We start from the raw sequence: 19,755 nt of genomic DNA, 5'->3' as shown, positions 1-19,755 counted from the left end.
GGCAGCCGGTCTCCTCCTCCTCCCTCCCTAAATCTGCAGCGTGACTGGAAATAGGCTAAATTAATCAGCAGATTGAAGCTCCACTCTGCTGCCGCTGCCGCCCCGCTCCTCGCTCGCACGCGCTCCAGCTCTCTTCTCTCTTCTCTTTCTTCGCTCTTTCCCTCTCTGTCTTTCTCTGTCTCCTTCTCTTCCTCTCCGAGAGCAGTGTTGGCAGTTCTGTGGCTGACTCGCTGTGGCTCAGGCTTTACCCCATGCTCTTTAAACGGGCAGAGCTATGGATTGCCCCTCAGGGCAAAGGCAGCAAAGTGAGTATGCCAGCTGGGCTTGATGCCCCCGTTCCACACGCCCGCTTCCCAGCTTTGTGTCGGAGGCTTTGGGTTAACGGTTGAAGTTGGAAGCTGGGCTGGAGGCAGCTTGGATTACGAGGTAGCGAGGACCGTGGAAGGAGGCTGGGGATGGGAGCCAGAAAGCCCGTGTGTGTAGCTGCCTGCCAGGCTCCTGAGTCACCCAGAGCAGGACCGGAGCCCAAGTTTCCCCGTGGGGCATCCTGTCAAGGTGTGCTGGGACCTGGGTCGCCAGGCACAAGGCTTGGATGCCAGCCCCTCCTCTGGGCCATTAAGGAAGCTTTTCTCGCCGGACAACATGGGTCACTGAGACAGGAGCCGCTGGGGCTGGGGTGATTTCTTCCTAGGTCTTGGCTGCAGGAGGTGAGAAAGAAGACAGGTGAAAGTGCCAAGGTCAGCATGAGCCGGGAAGAGAGAGGAAGAGGAGGAGGTGCCTTTCTGCTTGAGGCTTTGAGCTGCTTGTCTATAGACAGAGTCGATTTGTGTCTGGCCAAACTCGGAAGAGATTTATGGTGACGCCTATAATAGACCCTGGTGGATCGTGGCCGAATCTCTGCTTCACTGGTTCAGACCTCGTGGAGTCCAGCTGTGGGTCCCCGCTCACCTGCACCAGCCAAGGAGGCTGTGACCGTGGGGAACCTGGCGAAGGGCCCAGCTGGTTCTAATTAGTGGTTATCTGCTGTTGCCAAGGCCAAAGGCCAAGGCCAAGTCACAGTCTGCCTACCTGAGCCTAGGGGACCTAGATTCCACTTTCTCCCAAAACAGGTAGAATAGGAAGGAAAACAGCTGCTGTGCTGAGGGAACCTCAGGGGAGTCCCGAAAAGACAGGGACTGGGGGCTGGGGGCTTCTGGTTCTGGGCCATCTGAGAAACCTGACCGAGGTGGCACCGGACAGCCCAGGCGTGTTGGCCCTTAAAGCCTCATTAGACGGACCCAGATGCTTAGCTTTGGGCCCTGGGGAGCTGGTTCTGTTCAGTAGCAGATTCCTTGCAGTTCTGATTTAGCAGATAGAATTTTGTCACCACCTGCTGCTCCTCCAGCACCCAGGCCCTGCCCGTGTCCCCCTTTGACGATGAAGCGGGGCGCGATGGGCGCGTGCTGGCAGCCTCTCCTGAGCTTACACCTCCTATGGCCTCGAGTTCCTCTGTTGGGTTCAGCTGAGGCTGAGCACTTACAACAGTGGGATGGGGCTGCTTCTACCCGAAAAGCTTCAGTGTCAGGGGAGAAGCAGGGCCATGCCTCCCCTCTGGGGTAGAGGCCTTGCTTAGCCTTGGCTCCTTGGCCCCAGGGATCTCCTGGAGGCGCCTGGGGGTGGGGAGTGGGAGTTTCTGAGCATCTGGGAAGTAGGAAGAATTGCTTCCTGCCTTTGGGTACTTAAGTCCGGGGCAGATTTTCCTCACCCTTCTTGGCCCCGCTAGGCAAGAAAGGCAGACCTCAGATGGCACGTGTATGACAGGCGTTCTTATTTCTCACACCATCCCCGTGCTTGCACAGACCTCCCCCCCCCGCCATGGGTGCCCGGGCACGCTGGGTGCCAGCCTAACTCTGTGCTTTGAGAAAGGCCACCTAGCCAGCTCACGCATGAGCCCTTTCTGAATTTCCTTTGGAAAGCGTGAACGTCTCTCACCAATTTCCTCAGCTTCAGCTCTCATACCGCATAGGGGAAAAGCCATGGGGTAATGAGAGAAACAGTGATTTTACCCATACCTGGGACCCTCCTGCCAGAGACTGAGTGAAGAGTTGCCATCAGGCCTCAGTGGGCGGCCACGGCAGTTGGATAAGTGGGGTTGGGGCCACGGAGGGTTGGCTGGCCTTGAGGGCTGTGTCCTGGCCCCGGGGCGCTGTGCGGGCAGGCACTTTCTTCAGGAGGCATATAATTACAGAATGGCTTATTTTTCCTCTGTTGTGCTGTCTTTAATCTCCAGTCTGGAGTTGGTGCTCCAAGCCAGACACAACATGCGGGGGCAGATGCACTCCCTCAGCTCTGCAGGCCCCCTCCCGCCTCTGCCAGCCCTGCCCCGGGAGCATCTGCCACCCTCTGGCCCCTCCTCCCACACCTGGAGAGGAGCAGGGGACAGGTTCTCAGACCCTGGAGGAAGAGAAGGAGCAGAAACAGTTGCTGGGTGGGGTTGCTTAGGGGGTTTGGGGGTGCCTGAAATAAGGCAGCAGATGCAAGGCAGCCACAGGGCAAGCAGAGGGCAGTTCCTGAGTGTCCTAGGTCTAAAGGCCTGGCTGGAGGAAGGCTGCCGCCCTGGCTCTCTGGCTGCTCCCCTTAGCCTTTCCCTGCCTTCCTGAGCCTGGCACTCATTCCAGACCGAGCAGCTGCCCTGGTGATTGTGCAGCCCCGTGGGACTTGTCAGCTCTTCCTTTCTCCCGCTCTTTGGCCGAGCAGCCTTTCCACCTCTGCGGGCCAGCCCTTCCCTGCCCGCAGGAGGTTTGCTCACTTTATCATTTCTGGAGACCTGGCTTAGGCAAGTCCACCCTGGGAACCTGCACATCCCACTGTGGGGAGGGTTGAGCCCGAGGGAGGAAGGGGAAAGGGGAGGGGAGGCTGGGCCTCCCAAACGTTATTCTTCTTGGGCCTTCTTGGGCCTTCTTGGGATGAGAGGGACAGGCATCCTCCCTTGGACATGAGAAGGCCTGTGGTCCCCCTTTGCTTTTCTCTTCCTCCTTCCCGCCCCTGAAGGCTTTCTTCCCTCATGCCAGGAGCCAAGGAGGCAGAGATGCAGGCCTTGCCTGACACTCCTTTGTCATGGACCACGGCCTCTCAGGGAGGCCCCCGGATCCCTGCCAGAGGGAGGTGGGTGCTTTGGAGTATAGTATTTACCCTTGTGGGGTACCGGCTCCCTGCCCGGAGGGCCATTTCTTCCTGAGCTGAAATAACCAGTTATCCCCTCAGAGAAGCAGCAGCTCTCATCCTCATAATCCCCCAAAGCCTCCGTGGAGAGCAGGGATTAGGCGAGATTTAGGCAAGGGATCTGGGAGGTCTTTGGGCCGGGCCCACTCTGAAGCCCGTCCTCATCCCTCAGGCCGAGGGAGCTGGCGACAGGCCAGCATGGGGTCTCCACTCAGGGGCCTCCCACCATGTCAGGTCTGCAGCCAGGGGATATGGCCCCCAGTCCATCAACTCCTAGTCGTGGAGATGTGTGTCTGGCGAGGGTCAAGCCTGCCAAGGGGGTGGGTGGACGTGGAGACCGGCAGGGAGGAGGAAATCCAGAACATTGGTGGGCAAAGCTGGGGCAGGACCCCGGGGATAGGAGGGAAGAGGGTAGGGCGTGAGCCCAGGCAGCCAGGGCATCGCTGGCTCAGTGACCCTTGGCCAGGACTCAGTAGATAAGCCCAGTCCCTTTCTTGGTGCCCCAGGTGCAGGGCTTTGTGCCTCTTGTTCAGGAACTTTCCCTGGTGGAAGCCCACATTGGTGCTCTTCAGGTGGCCCCTGAGAAAGACTCACTCCTCCCCCAGGCCCTGCCTTTCCTGGGGGCCTTCTTTTTCCAGGACCCCCAACTGGGGATCTGTGCATCAGATCCAATCTGGGCTGGGCCTCACCTCCAGAAGTTTTGATTCACTAGGTCTGGGTGGGGCCTGGACAGCCACGTTTGTAAAGGCTCCAGGTGTTTCTGCTACAGATCCTGGGTTGACAACCCCGACGAAGGTGTCATTGAGACGAGTGAAACTACATGGGCGTTCATTCCTTCATTCAGTCAGTCAGCAAGTATTCACTGAGCTGCTGCCCTGTGATAGGTGCTGTCTTAGTGGTTGGTGGAGGAGTGTGGAGATGGAAGAATTTAGTACCCTTTTCAAGGCATTGGCAGTCTGGTGGGAGAGCCAGACAGGCAAGTCTATAATGACAGTCCTCCGTGACGCCGCCTGTGAGCGAGGTTGCCCGGGGTGCCTTTGGAATACAAACCTCCCCCTGTACGTGCAGCCCTGGGTTTTGGGAAGACTTCCCAGAGCGGGCGGTGTTTGAGCTGAGTCTCGAAGGAGAAGTAAGAGCTGTCTGGGGCAGGGAGTGTGTTCTTGGCTAGGAAAATCCATAAAGGTGCTGACACATGAGCTGGGGGAGTGAAGCATGTGACAGGAATGGCAGGAAAGGAGGCTGGAGAAGCTGGCAGATCCCAGACCACGCTCAGGAGTCTGGGCTAGATTTTAAAGGTAAACAGGGTCAGTTCATCAGACGTGCTCTCACTGGCTGGGGTGCAGCGCTTGGTTTGGAAAAGGTAGGGACTGGGAGGTGGGAGGGGGAGGCAGAGGTTGCGGGGAGGGGCTGGGGTGCCTGGGTGATGGTAACTGCAGGAGGGGCGCTGGCTCGGGCGGGGAGGGCCGGGTGGCCAATTTTGGGGGGTTGGACGTATCAACTCATAGGTACCTATGAAACAACTGTGCGGCAGTTTAGGGAACGGGTCGGAATTCGGGGTAGCGGTCAGGCTAGAGGTGAAATTTAGCAGTTGTAAGCTTATTGGTGGCAGATGAATCCATGTGGCTGAGGTTGCCCTGGAAACGTACATAAAGTTGTGGAGAAGATGTCGTAGGATGAACTGTGGGGTAGAAGGACAGGACAAAACAGGAGACAAGCCCAGGAACAAGGGGTCTCAATGGGAGAGGTCAGGCCATGGGGTCACATAGGACAATGTGCTGGGAACTACCCCTGTCCATGCCACGTTCCACCTACCTGCAGTGAGAGGAGAGTGCGGTGCGGGCAGTGCAGGTCCTTTCCTGGCGGCAGCTGTCTTTTCTTCTGAGATTGTGTCCTTCCCAATGTGGTAGGGTTACAGTAGCCTCCCTTTTATGAAATGGTGGTAACAGAAGTTGGCAGGGTTTTTTCCTTAATGTTTTTTTACTAGGAACAACGTAAAGCCAGAATCTCCAGGTTAGTTCTCTTCTCCCCACTTAAACAATACATATTTTCTGGCCTGGGAAATCCGAAAGATGGCCCCAGTGCAATAAGTCGGGAGCTCAGTGGTGAGCACGGTCTGAGTGGGACCGGGGGATGCTGTCGGTGGTGGGTTGGGAGTTGAGTGAAAGGTGAGTCAGAAGACACTGAGTAAAGAAAGGTTTGTTTCTGGTTTTGTTTTTTTGTTTTTATTTTATTTATTTATTTAGTTAGTTTTGGCTGTGTTGGGTCTTCGTTTTTTTTTTTTGCGGTATGTGGGCCTCTCACTGTTGTGGCCTCTTCTGTTGCGAAGCACAGGCTCCGGACGCGCAGGCCCAGAGGCTGTGGCTCATGGGCCCAGCCGCTCCGCGGCATGTGGGATCTTCCCGGACCGGGGCATGAACCCGTGTCCCCTGCATCGGCAGGCGGACTCTCAACCACTGCGCCACCAGGGAAGCCCCCCGTTTTTGTTTTTTTTTTTAATTATTATTTTTTTTAAGACCAGACTCTCTCTTCTTGTTGCTTTTTTTTTTTTTTTGGCTGCATTGGGTCTTTGTTGCGGTGCACGGGCTTCTCATTGTGGTGGCCTCTCCTGTTGTGGAGCACGGGCTCTAGGCGCGCAGGCTTCAGTAGTTGTGGCTTGCGGGCTTAGTTGCTCCGCAGCATGTGGGATCCTCCCGGACCAGGGCTCGAACCCATGTCCCCTGCATTGGCAGGCGAGTTTCTAACCACTGCGCCACCAGGGAAGCCCAGGTCTTCGTTTCTGTGTGAGGGCTTTCTCTCGTTGCGGCAAGCGGGGGCCGCTCTTCATCGTGGTGCGCGGGCCTCTCACTGTTGCGGCCTCTCCCGTTGTGGAGCACAGGCTCAAGACGCGCAGGCTCAGTAGTTGTGGCTCACGGGCTTAGTTGCTCCATGGCAGGTGGGATCCTCCCAGACCAGGGCCCGAACCCGTGCTCCCCGCACTGGCAGGCAGATTCCCAACCACTGCGCCACCAGGGAAGCCCTCTGGTTTTGTTTTAAACTTGGCTTTGAGGAGCAGGGCACTGTGTACTTGAATGTCTTTTAATTTGGTGGAGATCTGAACATGCTCACGCCCCGAGGAGTCAGGGCTAGTGGAGGGAGGGAGCTTGAGGATTTGGGAGAAGGGAGGAAGGTTCTGGGGAGGTGGGCGGGGAGGGCATCCCGAGGGATGCTGAGTGCCTCCTGCTTCCCTCCAGGGCGAGGCTCCCTTGGCCCTTGGCCTGTCCACCCGGAAGGCCCTCAGCATCCTGAAGGAGCAGCTGGAGGCGGTGCTGGACGGACACCTAAAAGAACAGAAGAAATGTCTCACATGGAAGGTGACACGTCCTCATGGGGAGCCCAGACCCTAGTTGGGGCGGTGGAAAAGCTTGGGAAACACATTCTCGGGGCCATGACTCTCCCTGTCACCCTGGACGGTGTGACCCGACTGAGGCATCACTAAAAATCAGAAAGAGGCCGGGGTTCCTTTCAGAGTGATGTCCTGATCCCAGCCGAGACCAAAGCGAGAAGACAGAGGTGGCCGCCCGGGCTCTCCGTCGGGTGGGCCGGGGAGGAAGGCGGCCAGATCCTAGCCGTACAGAGAATCTTGGCTCCTCCCTCCTCCCTTGGCCCCCCGGGCCTCTCACTCCCTGGCCTCCTGCCCCTCCCTCCTCAGGAGCTGTGGAGAAGCAGCTTTCTGCACCACAGTAACCGCTGCTCCTGTTTCCACTGGCCCGGCGCCTCGCTCATGCTCCTGGCCGTGCTGCTGTTGCTGGGCTGCTGCGGGGGCCAGCCGGCTGGCAGGTACGTGGTCCGAGGCCCTGGGAGGGGCTCCTTCCCACCTCTCGCAGCACAGGGTCTGGGCTTGCCCCCCTCCCGCCTCCACACCCGCCTGGGACATCCCGGGGAGCGGGGAGCTGCCCCCAGAGTCAGCGCCTGGGTCGCGTAGGGATCCACAGTCCCTTGGCCGGCTGGTGTCAGAACCAGAAGGAGACCCTCTTTTCAGAAGGGACTGGGGAGGGGAGTGTGGGGCCCTGGGTTGGCTGGGCTGGAGACCCCCCGGCCCGCCCCCACCCTCCGCCAGCGCCCTCTCTTCTCTCCCTGGCAGCCACGGGGTGGAGCTGGTGAACGCCTCTGCGCTCTTCCTCTTGCTGCTCCTCAACCTCATCCTCATTGGGCGGCAAGATCGCCTGAAGCGCCGCGAGGTAGAACGGAGGCTCCGAGGGATCATTGACCAAATCCAAGGTGAGGCCAAGGGGCAGGTGAGTCAGATGGGAAAAGACGCCCTGGGATGTGTCAGAGCCCTGGAGCTCCCGTCCCGAGCCCCAGCCAGGAGCCCCAGCACATCGGCATTGCCTGCGGTTGGCATTTAGGGGATAAGGATGCCCTGCTTTCTTCTCAGTGGTGCAGCGAGAGCCGTGGGACGGCTGTGGGTACCCAGGCAGTGGCCTGGGGCGGGCAAGAAGGCTAATGGCTCCTCAAAGCCAGGGACCAAATCGGCTTAACCTTTGACGTTTGTCCCCCTCACGAAGCTCAGCACACCCCTCAAAGCCCTTAGCAAAGTTAGCAAAATGTATTTGAATGGAAGGGGGGTACAAAGAATAGGAGCTTCAGGTGTTCAGAGGAGGTGCAGGTGCCTGCACTGGGGTGGTTGGGAGGTGACCTTGTAGAGGGGAAGTGTGGGAATGAGTGGCGTGGGCTGATGCAGGCCTTCTGGGGACGGGAGAAGAGCAGACACAGCTTCACAGCTGTGTGCTGGATCTGGCTGGTGTGTGGATCCAATGGGTGAGGCTGTTTCCCTCTTTCCATTCTCATCAGATGCCCTCAGGGATGGCAAGGAGATCAAGTGGCTAGATGCCATGTACCCAGACCTCCACATGCCCTTTGCACCATCCTGGTCCCTACACTGGGCCTACAGAGATGGACATCTGGTCAACCTGCCAGTTAGCCTGTTGGTAGAAGGAGACATCATAGCTCTGAGGCCTGGCCAAGAATCGTTTGCTTCTCTGAGGGGGATCAAGGTAGCTGGAGGCTTTTCTCCTTCCCTGGAAATGCTATGGGAGTGTCCACCGGCAATGGTGGGAGGGTCCCTGGGCTTAATCCTGATGCTTCCTGCCCAGCTCATGGGTTTCTTGGCAAGGGCTCCAGGAGAATGGAGAAAAGCTGGAACATCTTTCTCCTTGCCCTGTTCTTTCTTCTGTCTGATCCTCAAGCTGCTAGGAATCCAGTCCCCCAGGCCCCACCCTAACTGGCTCCTTGCTAACTGATGGTCCCTAACCCAATGAGATGTCTCCACTTAGCCAGAACGGTCAAGGAAGACGGCTTCCATGGAACCCATTAATCACCCTCGACCTCCTCCCCTTCGTCGCTGGCAGGATGATGAGCACATCGTCTTGGAGCCGGGAGACCTGTTTCCACCTTTCTCTCCACCCCCCTCCCCCCGGGGAGAAGTGAAGAAAGGGCCACAGAACCCCCAGCAGCACCGGCTCTTCCGCGTCCTTGAGACCCCTGTGATTGACAACATCAGGTGAGGGCACCGCCCTGCCTTCCTCCTGTCCCCTGACTTCTCGGCCCCCGTGCCTCCTGTGAGCAGGGGGCGTGGTGGGGCCGGTGACAGGAAGGCACCTTGTCCATACTGAGGTCCCTTAGCGCAGGCATCTCCGGAGGGTCTTCTCTTTAGTGTCTTGTGAGAATTCCTCGACTGGGTGATTGACCCCATCTCAGTCTGAACTCCGAGGGGGCAGCTTCAGAGGCTGCCACGAGCCGCTGGCCACAGTGACCAGGAGGCCACTCGGCCGGGGCCAAGGAATAGGAGGGAATTGCAGGACCCAGTGATGCTCGGTGGAGGGGTGGGCTTCTGGCCTCTCCTCTGAGCAGGGCTCGCCCAAGTTAGTATCACCTCTTTCTGCAGGTGGTGCCTGGACATGGCCCTGTCCCGCCCAGTCACCGCTCTGGACAACGAGAGGTTCACGGTACAGTCAGTGATGCTGCACTACGCGGTGCCCGTGGTCCTGGTGCGTGAGGCGGGGCCGCACAGGGCAGGGGGAGGGCCAGGAAATGGGGGAGCCTGGGGGCCAGACTCCGAGGAGCGTGTGAGTGAAGACTAGAGGGTCCCAGTGTGAGCCGGCCAGTGCCGGGGGCGGGGCTGTGAGTGGGCAGAAGACGGGGAGCCTTAGAGCCTGGGTCCCTCTCTGGGGGGGATAAGGCAGCGTCTCTCCTGTTCCTGACAGGCCGGCTTCCTCATCACCAACGCCCTGCGCTTCATGCTGAATGCCCCTGGGGTCACGACCTGGCAGTACACCCTCCTCCAGCTGCAGGTGACGACCGCCCTCTGCTCTCTGTGGCACTTTTCTCTTTCCCCTGAGACTGCGTCCCCTTGTGGTGCCCTGACTGCCCCTCCCTCTCTGCAGCCCAGGGGTCTCTTAGGCTTAGCTTCAGAGCGCCTGCCTCCCTCCCTCCCTTCCTGCCCCTAGCTGTCCTTTTTACTCAGGGGAGGGTCCCAGGGCCGGGGAAGCCCTTCCCTCCCTCCGTCCGCCAGCAAATCTCAGGGAGCCTCAGTGTGGCTCGCTCCTTCCCAGGTGAATGGCGTCCTGCCCATCCTCCCCTTGCTCTTCCCTGTGCTCTGGGTCCTGGCAACTGCCTGTGGAGAAGCCCGTGTCCTGGCCCAGATGAGCAAGGCTTCCCCCAGCTCCCTGGTAGGTTGTTCCGAGGCATCGGGGCGGGTGGGGGTCGGGGGACAGTGCAAAAAGAACCAAAGACAGGAATGAAAAGAGTCGGCTGTGCCCCAGCAGACAGGGCAGAAGTCCAGCCCCACCCCTACCCTGTGGCCCAGCGACAGGCAGGGCCTGGGCAGCTCTCCGAGGGCTTTGCCCTCTCCAGCCAGAAGGGTCTCTAGACCAGGCCCCATGGGTGGCTGAGTGTCCACCCAGGCTGTCAGCAGACGGGGGATTCGAGGGCTGCCCGGGAGTCCTTCACCAAAGGCGTTGGGAGCCTTGCTGGCACGAGGCCCCACCCGCCAGCTCGGAGGCCTGTGAGAGGCTGGCAGTTTCCTCCCCGAGGCTCACCCCCTCTTCTCCGCACAGCTGGCCAAGTTCTCGGAGGACACTCTGAGCAGCTATACCGAAGCCGTCTCCTCTCAGGTACACTCACCCAGGATGGATTCTGCTCCAGGCCCCGTACCCCCAGCCCGCGCTCCCTAGGGCCCCTGCTGGAACCCTGGGACTCCCCTACTTTATGGGCTTTGAGCCTCCCACGGGCTCTTGGAGCCCCTCAGTCCACCCGTCCCACATGGGTAATGTGTCACTGCCGTGCTGGACACAGGCTTTTCCACCCAACTTCCTGGTGCTCCCCGAACTGTTTCCTCTGTCGGCCCCAGAGGCCATCTCCAGGGAAATATGGCCAAGCCCCAGCTGGCCTCGCGGGCTTTGTCTCTGCCCTCAGGAAATGCTGCGCTGCATTTGGGGCCACTTCCTGCGGGTGATCCAGGGGACGTCTCCTACGCTGAGCCACAGCTCCAGCCTGCTGCACAGCCTGGGCTCTGTCACGGTGAGGGAGGCCCCATGGGAGGACCTGGCCTCGACAGGCTGCTCTCTGGCCGTGTCTGGTCACTTAAGCAGCCCTTGGTGGCTCGGGGACCTCCAAGGCCCGTTCCCGGTCCTCATCTCTCCCTGCAGGTCCTGTGCTGTGTGGACAAACAGGGGATCCTGTCATGGCCCAACCCCAGCCCGGAGACCGTGCTGTTCTTCAGCGGAAAGGTGGAGCCACCGCACAGCAGCCACGAGGACCTAACGGATGACCTGTCCACCCGCTCCTTTTGCCATCCCGAGGTGGAGGAGGAGGTATGGCCTGGGCCTGGCTGGTAGCCTCAGGGAGGGCGAGGCGAGGAGCGGGGAGGAGGGCTCAGGCCTCAGGATCTGCTTCGGAGATGACGCGCTGAGGGGACAAAACAGCCCTGCCTCGCTGGCCCATGGCAGCCGTCGGGACGCTGGTCCGAGGCCTGTGCTCCTTGCTCTCCTCAGCCCCATGAACGAGACGCCCTCCTGGCCAGCTCCCTGAACCCTACCCTGCACCTTTCCAATGAGCAGGAGCGCGGCAACTGGCCAGGCGACGGCCCCAAGGCCCCCGAGCCCTCCTCTTACCACAGAGCACACGGCCGCAGCAAACACCTGTCCGGCTCCAGCGTGAGCTTCAGCAGGGACATAGAGGGTGGTGAAGAAGACCCCGGCAAGGTGAGGGGAGAGGGCGGAGAGCAGCCCGCTTGTCAGCCGCAGGGCGTCCTGGCCTCCCCCGCCGAAGGGGCCACAGGGGTGCACCCCAGCCTGGATGGATGGAGCCCGAAGCACAGGGGTCGTGGCCTCTGTTCTCGGACCTCCTGAGGCCTCGCCCACGGCTTTTCCGTGAAGTAGGCCCTTCCGCATTTTCCGGGTTTCTCTGATGGTGGTAATCGGTTGGGGCAAGGCCCTTCCTCCTAGTCACAACCTTCAAGAGAGAGAGCTGGGACTTCCCTGGTGGTCCAGTGGTTCCAGCACTTCCACTGCAGGAGTCACGGGTTCCATCGAACTAAGATCCTACATGCCACTAGGCCAAAAGCAAAAAAAAAAGTACAAAAGACAGAAAGCCAGTGGCTCCTTCTAAAAATGTTTCCCCTGGCTGAGAAAGGTGCTTCGTTGTTTCTTGCTTGGTCTGGACAACCTCCTCTGAGCTGGTGACAGTGTTGTTGGGCACAGATCCTAAAAGCAGCCAGGAGCCGGGAAGGACGGGGAAGGGGTTTCGAGAGGGAGGGGAGAGCGTGAGCACGAGCACGCCCTGCTGGGAGGCGGGGCCTTCTCTCTGGGGCGCCCGCCGCATCCCTCCCAGTCTGAGGCCCCTCTTCTCCTCCACGTTTCCTCCAGACCCAGCATGGGCTGGAGGGCGAGCCCTATGAAGCCGAGGACTTCGTGTGTGACTACCACCTGGAGATGCTGAGCCTGTCCCAGGACCAGCAGAATCCCTCCTGCATCCAGTTCGATGACTCCAACTGGCAGCTCCACCTCACATCCCTCAAGCCCCTGGGCCTCAACGTGCTGCTGAATCTGTGCAACGCCAGCGTCACCGAGCGGCTGTGCCGGTTCTCAGACCACCTGTGCAACATCGCCCTGCAGGAGAGCCACAGCACCGTGCTGCCCGTGCACGTGCCCTGGGGCCTCTGCGAGCTCGCCCGCCTCATTGGTACGCGGCCACCGCAGGGGTGGCGGCTGGGCTAGCTGCTGGCCTCTTCCAGGAGGCTGGGCCCCGGGCTCCAAACATGCCAGGCCCGGACGTGGCTTTGGTCAAGAGCACCAGCAACCCTTTGGGCTTCTGATCGACCCCCTTTATTTGGGGGGGCCGTGCCACGAGGCTTGTGGGATTTTAGTTCCCCGACCAGGGATTGAACCCGGGCCCTCAGCCATGAGAACGCAGAGTCCTAGCCACTGGACCGCCAGGGAATTCCCTGATCATCCCCTTTCACCAGGCACCGCTGCTTGACGGCGCTTCCTCATCCGGGAAGATAACTGCCTGTGGGATGGATGTGTGGAGGGAAGCCGCCCAGCCTGACTGGGGTTCCTTTCCCGCCAGGGAGGGTGGTGTGTGGGGGTGGGCTTCCTCCCAGAGGCACTGTGCCGTCCCTCCTCCTGCAGGCTTCACTCCCGGGGCCAAGGAGCTCTTCAAGCAGGGGAACCACCTTGCGCTCTACCGCCTCCCCAGCGCCGAGACCATGAAGGAGACCTCGCTGGGGAGGCTCTCCTGTGTCACCAAGCGGCGCCCCCCACTCAGCCACATGATCAGCCTCTTCATCAAGGACACCACCACCAGTGAGCCTCCCCGGCTCCACCCGCATCAGGCCAAACCTCCCAGGAGCTGGGCGGGGCGGGGCTCTTTTTAGGGTGTCTTTTTTTAGGGAGCGCTGGGCCGACAAGCATTAGATTCTTCCCAAGATCTCAAACGTGGCAGAGATTGGCTTCGGGGACGGGGGCTGGGATGGTGGTGGCCACAGATGATGGGACTGTCTGGAGGACCAGCAGCTTAGAGCCTGCATTATGCACCCAGTGGCCTTGCCTACAGGTTTGCTGCCATGAGGCCTGGGGAGTTCCCATCCCCCAGGGACTCCTTTAGTGCCCTTCTCAAGGGTGGCAGTATGTCCCCGGAGGTGAGGTGGCTTGGGCACTCATGGCTTGGCCTTCCTCTCCCCACCACTGCCGTCAGGCACAGAACAGATGCTGTCCCACGGCACGGCCGACGTGGTCTTGGAGGCCTGCACAGACTTCTGGGATGGAGCCGACATCTACCCTCTTTCGGGTTCCGACAGGTAGGTAAGGAAGCAGATGCCAGGGGCGAGAGCAGTCAGCTCTGGTGGTCTGCCTGCCCGGCTCCCAGGGATGGGGCATCCCAGGACCACTCACCTCACTCCCACCCCGGTTCCCCGGCAGAAAGAAAGTGCTGGATTTCTACCAGCGAGCCTGCCTGTCTGGTTACTGCTCTGCCTTCGCCTACAAGCCCATGAGCTGTGCCCTGTCGTCCCAGCTCAATGGCAAGTGCATCGAGCTAGTGCAGGCGCCCGGCCAGAGCAGCATCTTCACCACGTGCGAGCTGCCCAGCACCATTCCCATCAAGTTGAGTGCCCGCCGCGGCAGCTGGAGCTCAGACGGTACTGTGGGCCCTGTCCCCGGGGGCCAGGGGCCGGGAGGGCTCCCAGCGGCCTGGACCAGATCGTAGCAGAGGGGACAGCAGGCAGCACTGGACCTGGAACACCGCAGTGGCTCTCACTGTCTGGTGACATGGGCGAGTCCCTTATTCTCATCTATAACCAGGTGCTTTGTGTGCCCTGCTCACGGGTTCATTGTGCCGTTCCAGTGGGATGACATATAGCAAAGTGCTTTCTTTGAAGGTTATAAAGCAGTAGCGTGTATAGAGCATTAGCCTTATTTGAGTCAGACAAAGGACGGGGTCCCAAAGCCTGCTGGAGCAGAGGGACTCAGGGCTCCACTCACCCCTCCCCACTCCGCCAAACACACAGCTTTCTGGGGTCTCATGACCCCAGAGACCATGAACTGAAGCCATTGCTGAGGGTGGGGCCCATTGCTGAGGGTGGGACCCACCCCCTAGCCCTGGACCAGGCATTGTCACCTGACTGATGAGTACCTTTCCTTGTCTTTTCCCCTGTGTCTGTTGGCTTCTTTATGTCTTGGTTATGCCTGTGTGTGGCTGCTTGTGTGGTCCCCTGGGGCCCACGTGCTTATTGATTTGGGCATGGCATCTGCATGTGTGGCCCCGTGCTGCCTCCTGCAATCTGCCGGCTCCTGGGTGTCCTGCCTGGGCCGTGTCCTGGCCGGGCTCTGTGCCTTGTGCCTCCTGAAGAAGGGATCGGGGAGGTGCTGGAGAAGGAAGACTGCATGCAGGCCCTGAGCGGGCAGATCTTCATGGGCATGGTGTCCTCCCAGTACCAGGCCCGGCTGGACATCGTGCGCCTCATTGATGGGCTGGTCAATGCCTGCATCCGCTTCGTCTACTTCTCTTTGGAGGATGAGCTCAAAAGCAAGGTGGGGGAGCGCCCCCTCCACTGCTCCCACTGACCCTTTTCCCCACGGCCTTTTGGGCCCATCTGTTCATTGCCATCTGCCCGGTGCAGGTGTTTGCAGAAAAGATGGGCCTGGAGACGGGCTGGAATTGTCACATCTCCCTCACGCCCAATGGTGACATGCCTGGCTCTGAGATCCCCCCCTCCAGTCCTAGCCACACTGGATCCCTGCACGATGACCTGAATCAGGGTGAGGGCAAAGGTTTGGTGTGGACACGAGGTGGGTGTGGGTCATTCCCCTTCCTTGGGGCTACAACTAGAAAGAGCCTCCATGGATCCCTCCCTTGGAAAATGGCTCTGATCTCCCTGCGGCAACAGCAGTCAATAGGGTGGGGGGAGAGGACACCTCGAAACAGGAAGTTTTGCGTCATCTGCAAGGCAAGGAAAGGCCCCCAGAAGTCTGGCCCCAAGGTGAGGGACAGGCTTTTGTCCCCACAGTGTCCCGAGATGATGCGGAAGGGCTCCTCCTAATGGAGGAGGAGGGTCACTCGGACCTCATTAGCTTCCAGCCCACGGACAGCGACCTCCCCAGCTTCCTGGAGGACTGCAACCGGGTACGACGTGGTGGGGGGTGTCTGTGCCCCCAGAGCCCTGGGGTTGGCCCGTAGCTTGTCCAGGGCAGAGGAGTGAGGGAGGAGGGACCCTGAGGCAACTGGCATCTCTGCTCTCTGCAGGCCAAGCTGCCCCGGGGCATCCACCAGGTGCGGCCCCACCTGCAGAACATCGACAATGTGCCCCTGCTCGTGCCCCTCTTCACCGACTGCACCCCCGAGAGTGAGTACCATGGTGGCGGCTACTCAGCCAGCCTGGCCCTTGTGTGGAGCGCTGCCAGTACGTGGGCACCCCGCGGGCTCTGGAGGGATGTTGGTTTCCCATGCAGGGAGCGGAGGAATCTGGGCTGGGAGGAGCTGGGGGTCTTGCGGGCTGGAGCCTTGGTGGCCCGTTCTGGGGAGTCAGAAGTGACAGTATTCATACGATGTTCACGAAATTGGGGGCAGGGTGGTCTCAAAGAGGGGCCTGTTTTCCCTTGTCTCCTGCTTTGTCCTGGGGGTCTCTGCCCAGCACCCCACGCGGGGCTCACCTGCCTGACTCTTGTGCCCCCGACTCTGCCGCCTCAGCCATGTGTGAGATGATCAAGATCATGCAGGAGTATGGGGAGGTGACCTGCTGCCTGGGCAGCTCTGCCAACCTGCGGAACAGCTGCCTCTTCCTCCAGAGTGATATCAGGTCAGGGTGACACCCCAGAGCCGGGGGCCAGCCTCTTCCTCCCGGAGACCCCACAACTGCTCTTGCCCTGGTCGGGACCAAGGAACCTGGACTTGGCGGGGAGAAGAGGGAGCAGGTGCTTGCTCAGTCCCGTGGGAGACGGGGTCTTGGCACGCTTCAGCTGATGGGTATGCTTCCCCCTTACACTGAGCAGCATTGCCCTGGATCCCCTGTACCCATCCCGCTGCTCCTGGGAGACCTTTGGCTACGCCACCAGCACGAGCATGGCCCAGGCCTCGGACGGCCTTTCTCCTCTGCAGCTCTCGGGGCAGCTCAACAGCCTGCCCTGCTCCCTGACCTTCCGCCAGGAGGAGACCATCAGCATCATCCGGCTCATCGAGCAGGTGGGGGCTCGGGGCGGGTGCTCGGGGGCAGGGGGGCAGGTCCTGCTTGGGGCGGGCAGACGCGACACAGGACCACCCTGAGCTCCCAAGGGTGGTTCACGTCCAGGCGAAGCTCTCCCAGGCAGTTGAGTTTGCCTCCGCCCCTCCCTAGCGGGAACATTTGGGGCATCTGGCTCTTGGCTGAAGCTTATCAGCTGTGGGGCCTGAGAGAGGCCACAACCTGTCCCTCCCGGTCCCTAGGCTCGGCACGCCACCTACGGCATTCGCAAGTGCTTCCTCTTCCTGCTGCAGTGCCAGCTGACTCTCGTGGTCATCCAGGTGAGGTGGGGCCAGCACGGGCATCACCCCTCCCTGCTCACTCCTTCACTCAAGGGCCGGTTGAGAGGCTGGGAGGATGCAGCACAGCCTGGGGGGCCCCCAGAGCCTCTGTGAACCCCCTGGGCTTTTGGAGATGACCCCGCCGGCAGAATAGTGTCCCCTCCAGCGCCATCTCCTCTCAGCCAGGACGTGAGTCTCCGTCTGGGCACAGGGCGAGTCAGCCCTGGGGCTCCCAGTGTCTTACTCTTTGCCAGAATCTCATCGTGCTTCCCGGCTTCTCCTGGTTCAGTTCCTCTCTTGCCTGGTCCAGCTGCCGCCAGTCCTGAGCACCACCGATATCCTGTGGCTGTCCTGCTTTTGCTACCCTCTGCTCAGGTGAGAGGCCGGGCCGCCCCTCCATGCCCAGGCAGGCAGGGTTGGGATGTCACCAAGTGTCCTCAGGAGCCCAGGTTCAGGAAGCCATGCTCAGTGCTCACTTCTGGCACAGGAGGCCCGGGGGCACTCTCTCCCTTGTCTTATCCCATCTGCCCAGCAGACTTGCCCTCACTCTCAGGACTCCCGAAGTCCTTCCCACATGAGAATTGGGGGACAGAGGGTCACAGTCACCACCCTTCACTGAAGTTCCTGCTTTCCAGCATCTCTTTGCTGGGGAAGCCCCCCCACAGCTCCATCATGTCTATGGCAACGGGGAAAAACCTTCAGTCCATTCCTAAGAAGGTAAGCAACGTGGAGCCCTGTGAGCCTGGGCTCTTCCTGAGGAATGTCGGTATAGAGGGGGCTGAGCCTTGGGGGAGGGAAGCGGGGGTGTGGGGGGGGAGGAATTCCATCCGAACTTCCCCAGACCAAGGGGGAGGGGTGGTACAGAGCTGGGAAAGATCGTTGCTCCTTATCCCCTGGGCCTGACGGGCCTCCTCTTCCCGCAGACCCAGCAGTACTTCCTGCTCTGCTTCTTGCTCAAGTTCAGCCTCACCATCAGCTCGTGCCTCATCTGCTTTGGCTTCACACTGCAGAGCTTCTGCGACAGCTCCCGGGTCCGTAACCTCACCAACTGCTCCTCCATCATGCTGCCCAGGTGGGTCCCGTCCCGACACCCCCGCCCTGGTTTCCCTCCCCGGGGCCCAGAGGAAGCTGAGCCCACACCCTGCTTTGGCAGCCACGCCGACACGGCTCCAGCCTGGTTTGACGACTTGGCCAACGGGCTGCTGCCGGCTCAGAAGCTCGTCACTGCCCTGACTGTCCTGCACACTGGTGAGGGGCTCCCCGGGGCTGGTGAGGCACCCTGGGGACCAGGCCTCTGGCCGTGTGAAATCTGACACCCGCCACTGACCCCATTTTCTCCAGTCTTCATCTCCATCACCCACGTGCATCGCACCAAGCCCCTGTGGAGAAAGAGCCCCTTGACAAACCTCTGGTGGGCGGTGACCGTGCCCGTGGTGTGAGTCTCTCTGGGATGGAGGGTGGGAGCAGGGGAGGGGCTGCAGCGGGGCTGTGATTTGAGGGCGGGCTTAGGGCCAGAGGTGGAAGGGTGCCCTCCTTAAGCTGTTCCTGCTGAGAAAAGCAGGGAAGGAAGCAAGAGACCTCGCTGACGCAGGGCTGCCACCTCCTGCAGGCTGCTGGGGCAGGTGGTCCAGACAGCAGTGGACCTGCAGCTGTGGACACACAGGGACAGTCACGTCCACTTTGGCCTGGAGGACGTGCCTCTGCTGACGTGGCTCCTGGGCTGCCTCTCCCTGGTCCTCGTGGTGGTCACCAACGAGATCGTGAAGCTGCACGAGATTCGGTGAGCCACCCGCTGGGTGCCCCCTCTGGGCCTGGGTGTGTTCCCTAAGCCCGTCACCTCCTGGGGCACCGTTCCCCTGCCTTCCCACTGCCATCCCGCCCTCCTCCTCGGGTGTCCTGCCCGTCCCCCGGTCTGGAGGTCTGCGCTAACCTGGACTTTAATTTCCCGCCCCACCAGGGTCCGGGTCCGCTACCAGAAGCGACAGAAACTGCAGTTTGAAACTAAGCTGGGCATGAACTCTCCCTTCTGAGCCACTGGCCGTGGTGGTCATAGTTGCCCTGGATCCTAGGGCTAAAGCCAGACCCATTTCTGAGTCTGGGGAGTTGATATCATGAATGTTTCAGGGTTTGCTCTTGCGCCCCATGGCGTTGGAGGCCCAACTCCTGGTGTCAGACCCAGCTCTCGTCCTGCCCCCGGGGATCACTGAAGAGATGCTGAGCTGTGGCCTTGGCGTCAGGACAGTCTGGCTCTTCCTCACCAGGGGGAGACCCCTGGGCTCCTGAATGTATGACCTCGTGCGCTTAATAGAGGGGCCCTCAGCCCCCTCCACCTGTGGGCCGCCCCCCTTCAGGGTCACCAAATGCAGCGCCCTCTGCTCTTGGGTTTTCAGGCAGAGCCATGAGCCATGGGGCTGAGCTTCCACCTTCTGTGGGAGGGCAGCCGTGGGAGGTCCGAACAGCTCTCTAGGCCACTGTTGAAGGCAGGGGTGGTGGTTCATCCTCCCTGCGCCCCTCTCATCCTGTGTTCCTGGGGCAGAGGCCTGGATTTGGCCCTGAGTACTTTCCCTCCCTCCCTCTGTGGGGGAGTCTCACACAGAGACCTGAAGATGAAGCAGATCCCCCGCCTGGCCCTGGAACCTCCTCCTGTGCCTGCCCTCAAGCTGGCGGAGAGAGCCAGTCCTGGGGTACAGCCCAGGGCTCCTTTCAGCCCCGGCCCTAGTTATCCTGTGAGAATGTTTTCACTGGTGTTATTATTTTTTACTGGAAATGAGCCTTTTAGGAATGAATACAGACTGGTTTGTATTAAAACTGATAAATTCCTGAAGAAAAACCTGTGGCTGGTCCATGAGGCAGCCACTAACGGACCTACCCAAGGCTTCGGCCGGTGACGGAGCCCCTCCGCAAAGGTGAGGAGGGGAGGGCCCAAGCCTTCCTCCTTGTGCATCAGTGGGAGCTCTCGGGTCCGGCTCAGGCGCGACCCCTGGCTCAGAGGTCTGTGGCGCAGATCCAAACACACAGCCC

At 60.4% G+C, this 19,755-nt stretch overlaps 1 protein-coding gene across 7 annotated transcripts in view; it reads left to right on the top strand.

Annotated features, from left to right (window-relative positions):
• Positions 1-19,609, top strand: part of TMEM94 (transmembrane protein 94) — a 35,315-nt gene extending 15,706 nt beyond the window's left edge. For 3 of the 7 annotated variants that reach the window (XM_082604009.1, XM_082604008.1, XM_082604007.1), the window contains 30 exons: positions 6,432-6,551; positions 6,890-7,017; positions 7,322-7,458; positions 8,032-8,234; positions 8,589-8,740; positions 9,125-9,227; positions 9,444-9,530; positions 9,792-9,908; positions 10,296-10,352; positions 10,654-10,758; positions 10,887-11,051; positions 11,232-11,441; positions 12,105-12,420; positions 12,870-13,043; positions 13,435-13,537; positions 13,659-13,876; positions 14,587-14,768; positions 14,858-14,996; positions 15,245-15,360; positions 15,481-15,580; positions 15,925-16,033; positions 16,227-16,416; positions 16,657-16,734; positions 17,024-17,109; positions 17,370-17,451; positions 17,658-17,806; positions 17,888-17,982; positions 18,076-18,169; positions 18,344-18,514; positions 18,692-19,609. In XM_082604009.1, the coding sequence (XP_082460135.1) occupies positions 6,432-6,551; positions 6,890-7,017; positions 7,322-7,458; positions 8,032-8,234; positions 8,589-8,740; positions 9,125-9,227; positions 9,444-9,530; positions 9,792-9,908; positions 10,296-10,352; positions 10,654-10,758; positions 10,887-11,051; positions 11,232-11,441; positions 12,105-12,420; positions 12,870-13,043; positions 13,435-13,537; positions 13,659-13,876; positions 14,587-14,768; positions 14,858-14,996; positions 15,245-15,360; positions 15,481-15,580; positions 15,925-16,033; positions 16,227-16,416; positions 16,657-16,734; positions 17,024-17,109; positions 17,370-17,451; positions 17,658-17,806; positions 17,888-17,982; positions 18,076-18,169; positions 18,344-18,514; positions 18,692-18,764 (4,059 nt within the window). In that variant the 3' untranslated portion in view covers positions 18,765-19,609. Of the gene's footprint in view, positions 1-236; positions 306-6,431; positions 6,552-6,889; positions 7,018-7,321; positions 7,459-8,031; positions 8,235-8,588; positions 8,741-9,124; positions 9,228-9,443; positions 9,531-9,791; positions 9,909-10,295; positions 10,353-10,653; positions 10,759-10,886; positions 11,052-11,231; positions 11,442-12,104; positions 12,421-12,869; positions 13,044-13,434; positions 13,538-13,658; positions 13,877-14,586; positions 14,769-14,857; positions 14,997-15,244; positions 15,361-15,480; positions 15,581-15,924; positions 16,034-16,226; positions 16,417-16,656; positions 16,735-16,988; positions 17,110-17,369; positions 17,452-17,657; positions 17,807-17,887; positions 17,983-18,075; positions 18,170-18,343; positions 18,515-18,691 lie in introns of those variants that run through there. The other 4 variants (XM_082604013.1, XM_082604011.1, XM_082604010.1 and 1 more) reach the window with 4 other exon arrangements.
• Positions 19,610-19,755: the final 146 nt, after the last annotated feature.

Source organism: Mesoplodon mirus, assembly GCF_964341445.2.
Source record: "Mesoplodon mirus genome assembly, chromosome: 18".
NCBI lineage: Eukaryota > Metazoa > Chordata > Mammalia > Artiodactyla > Ziphiidae > Mesoplodon > Mesoplodon mirus.
The sequence above is the reverse complement of the archived record's forward strand: the minus strand, read 5'-3'. Positions and strand labels throughout refer to the sequence as shown.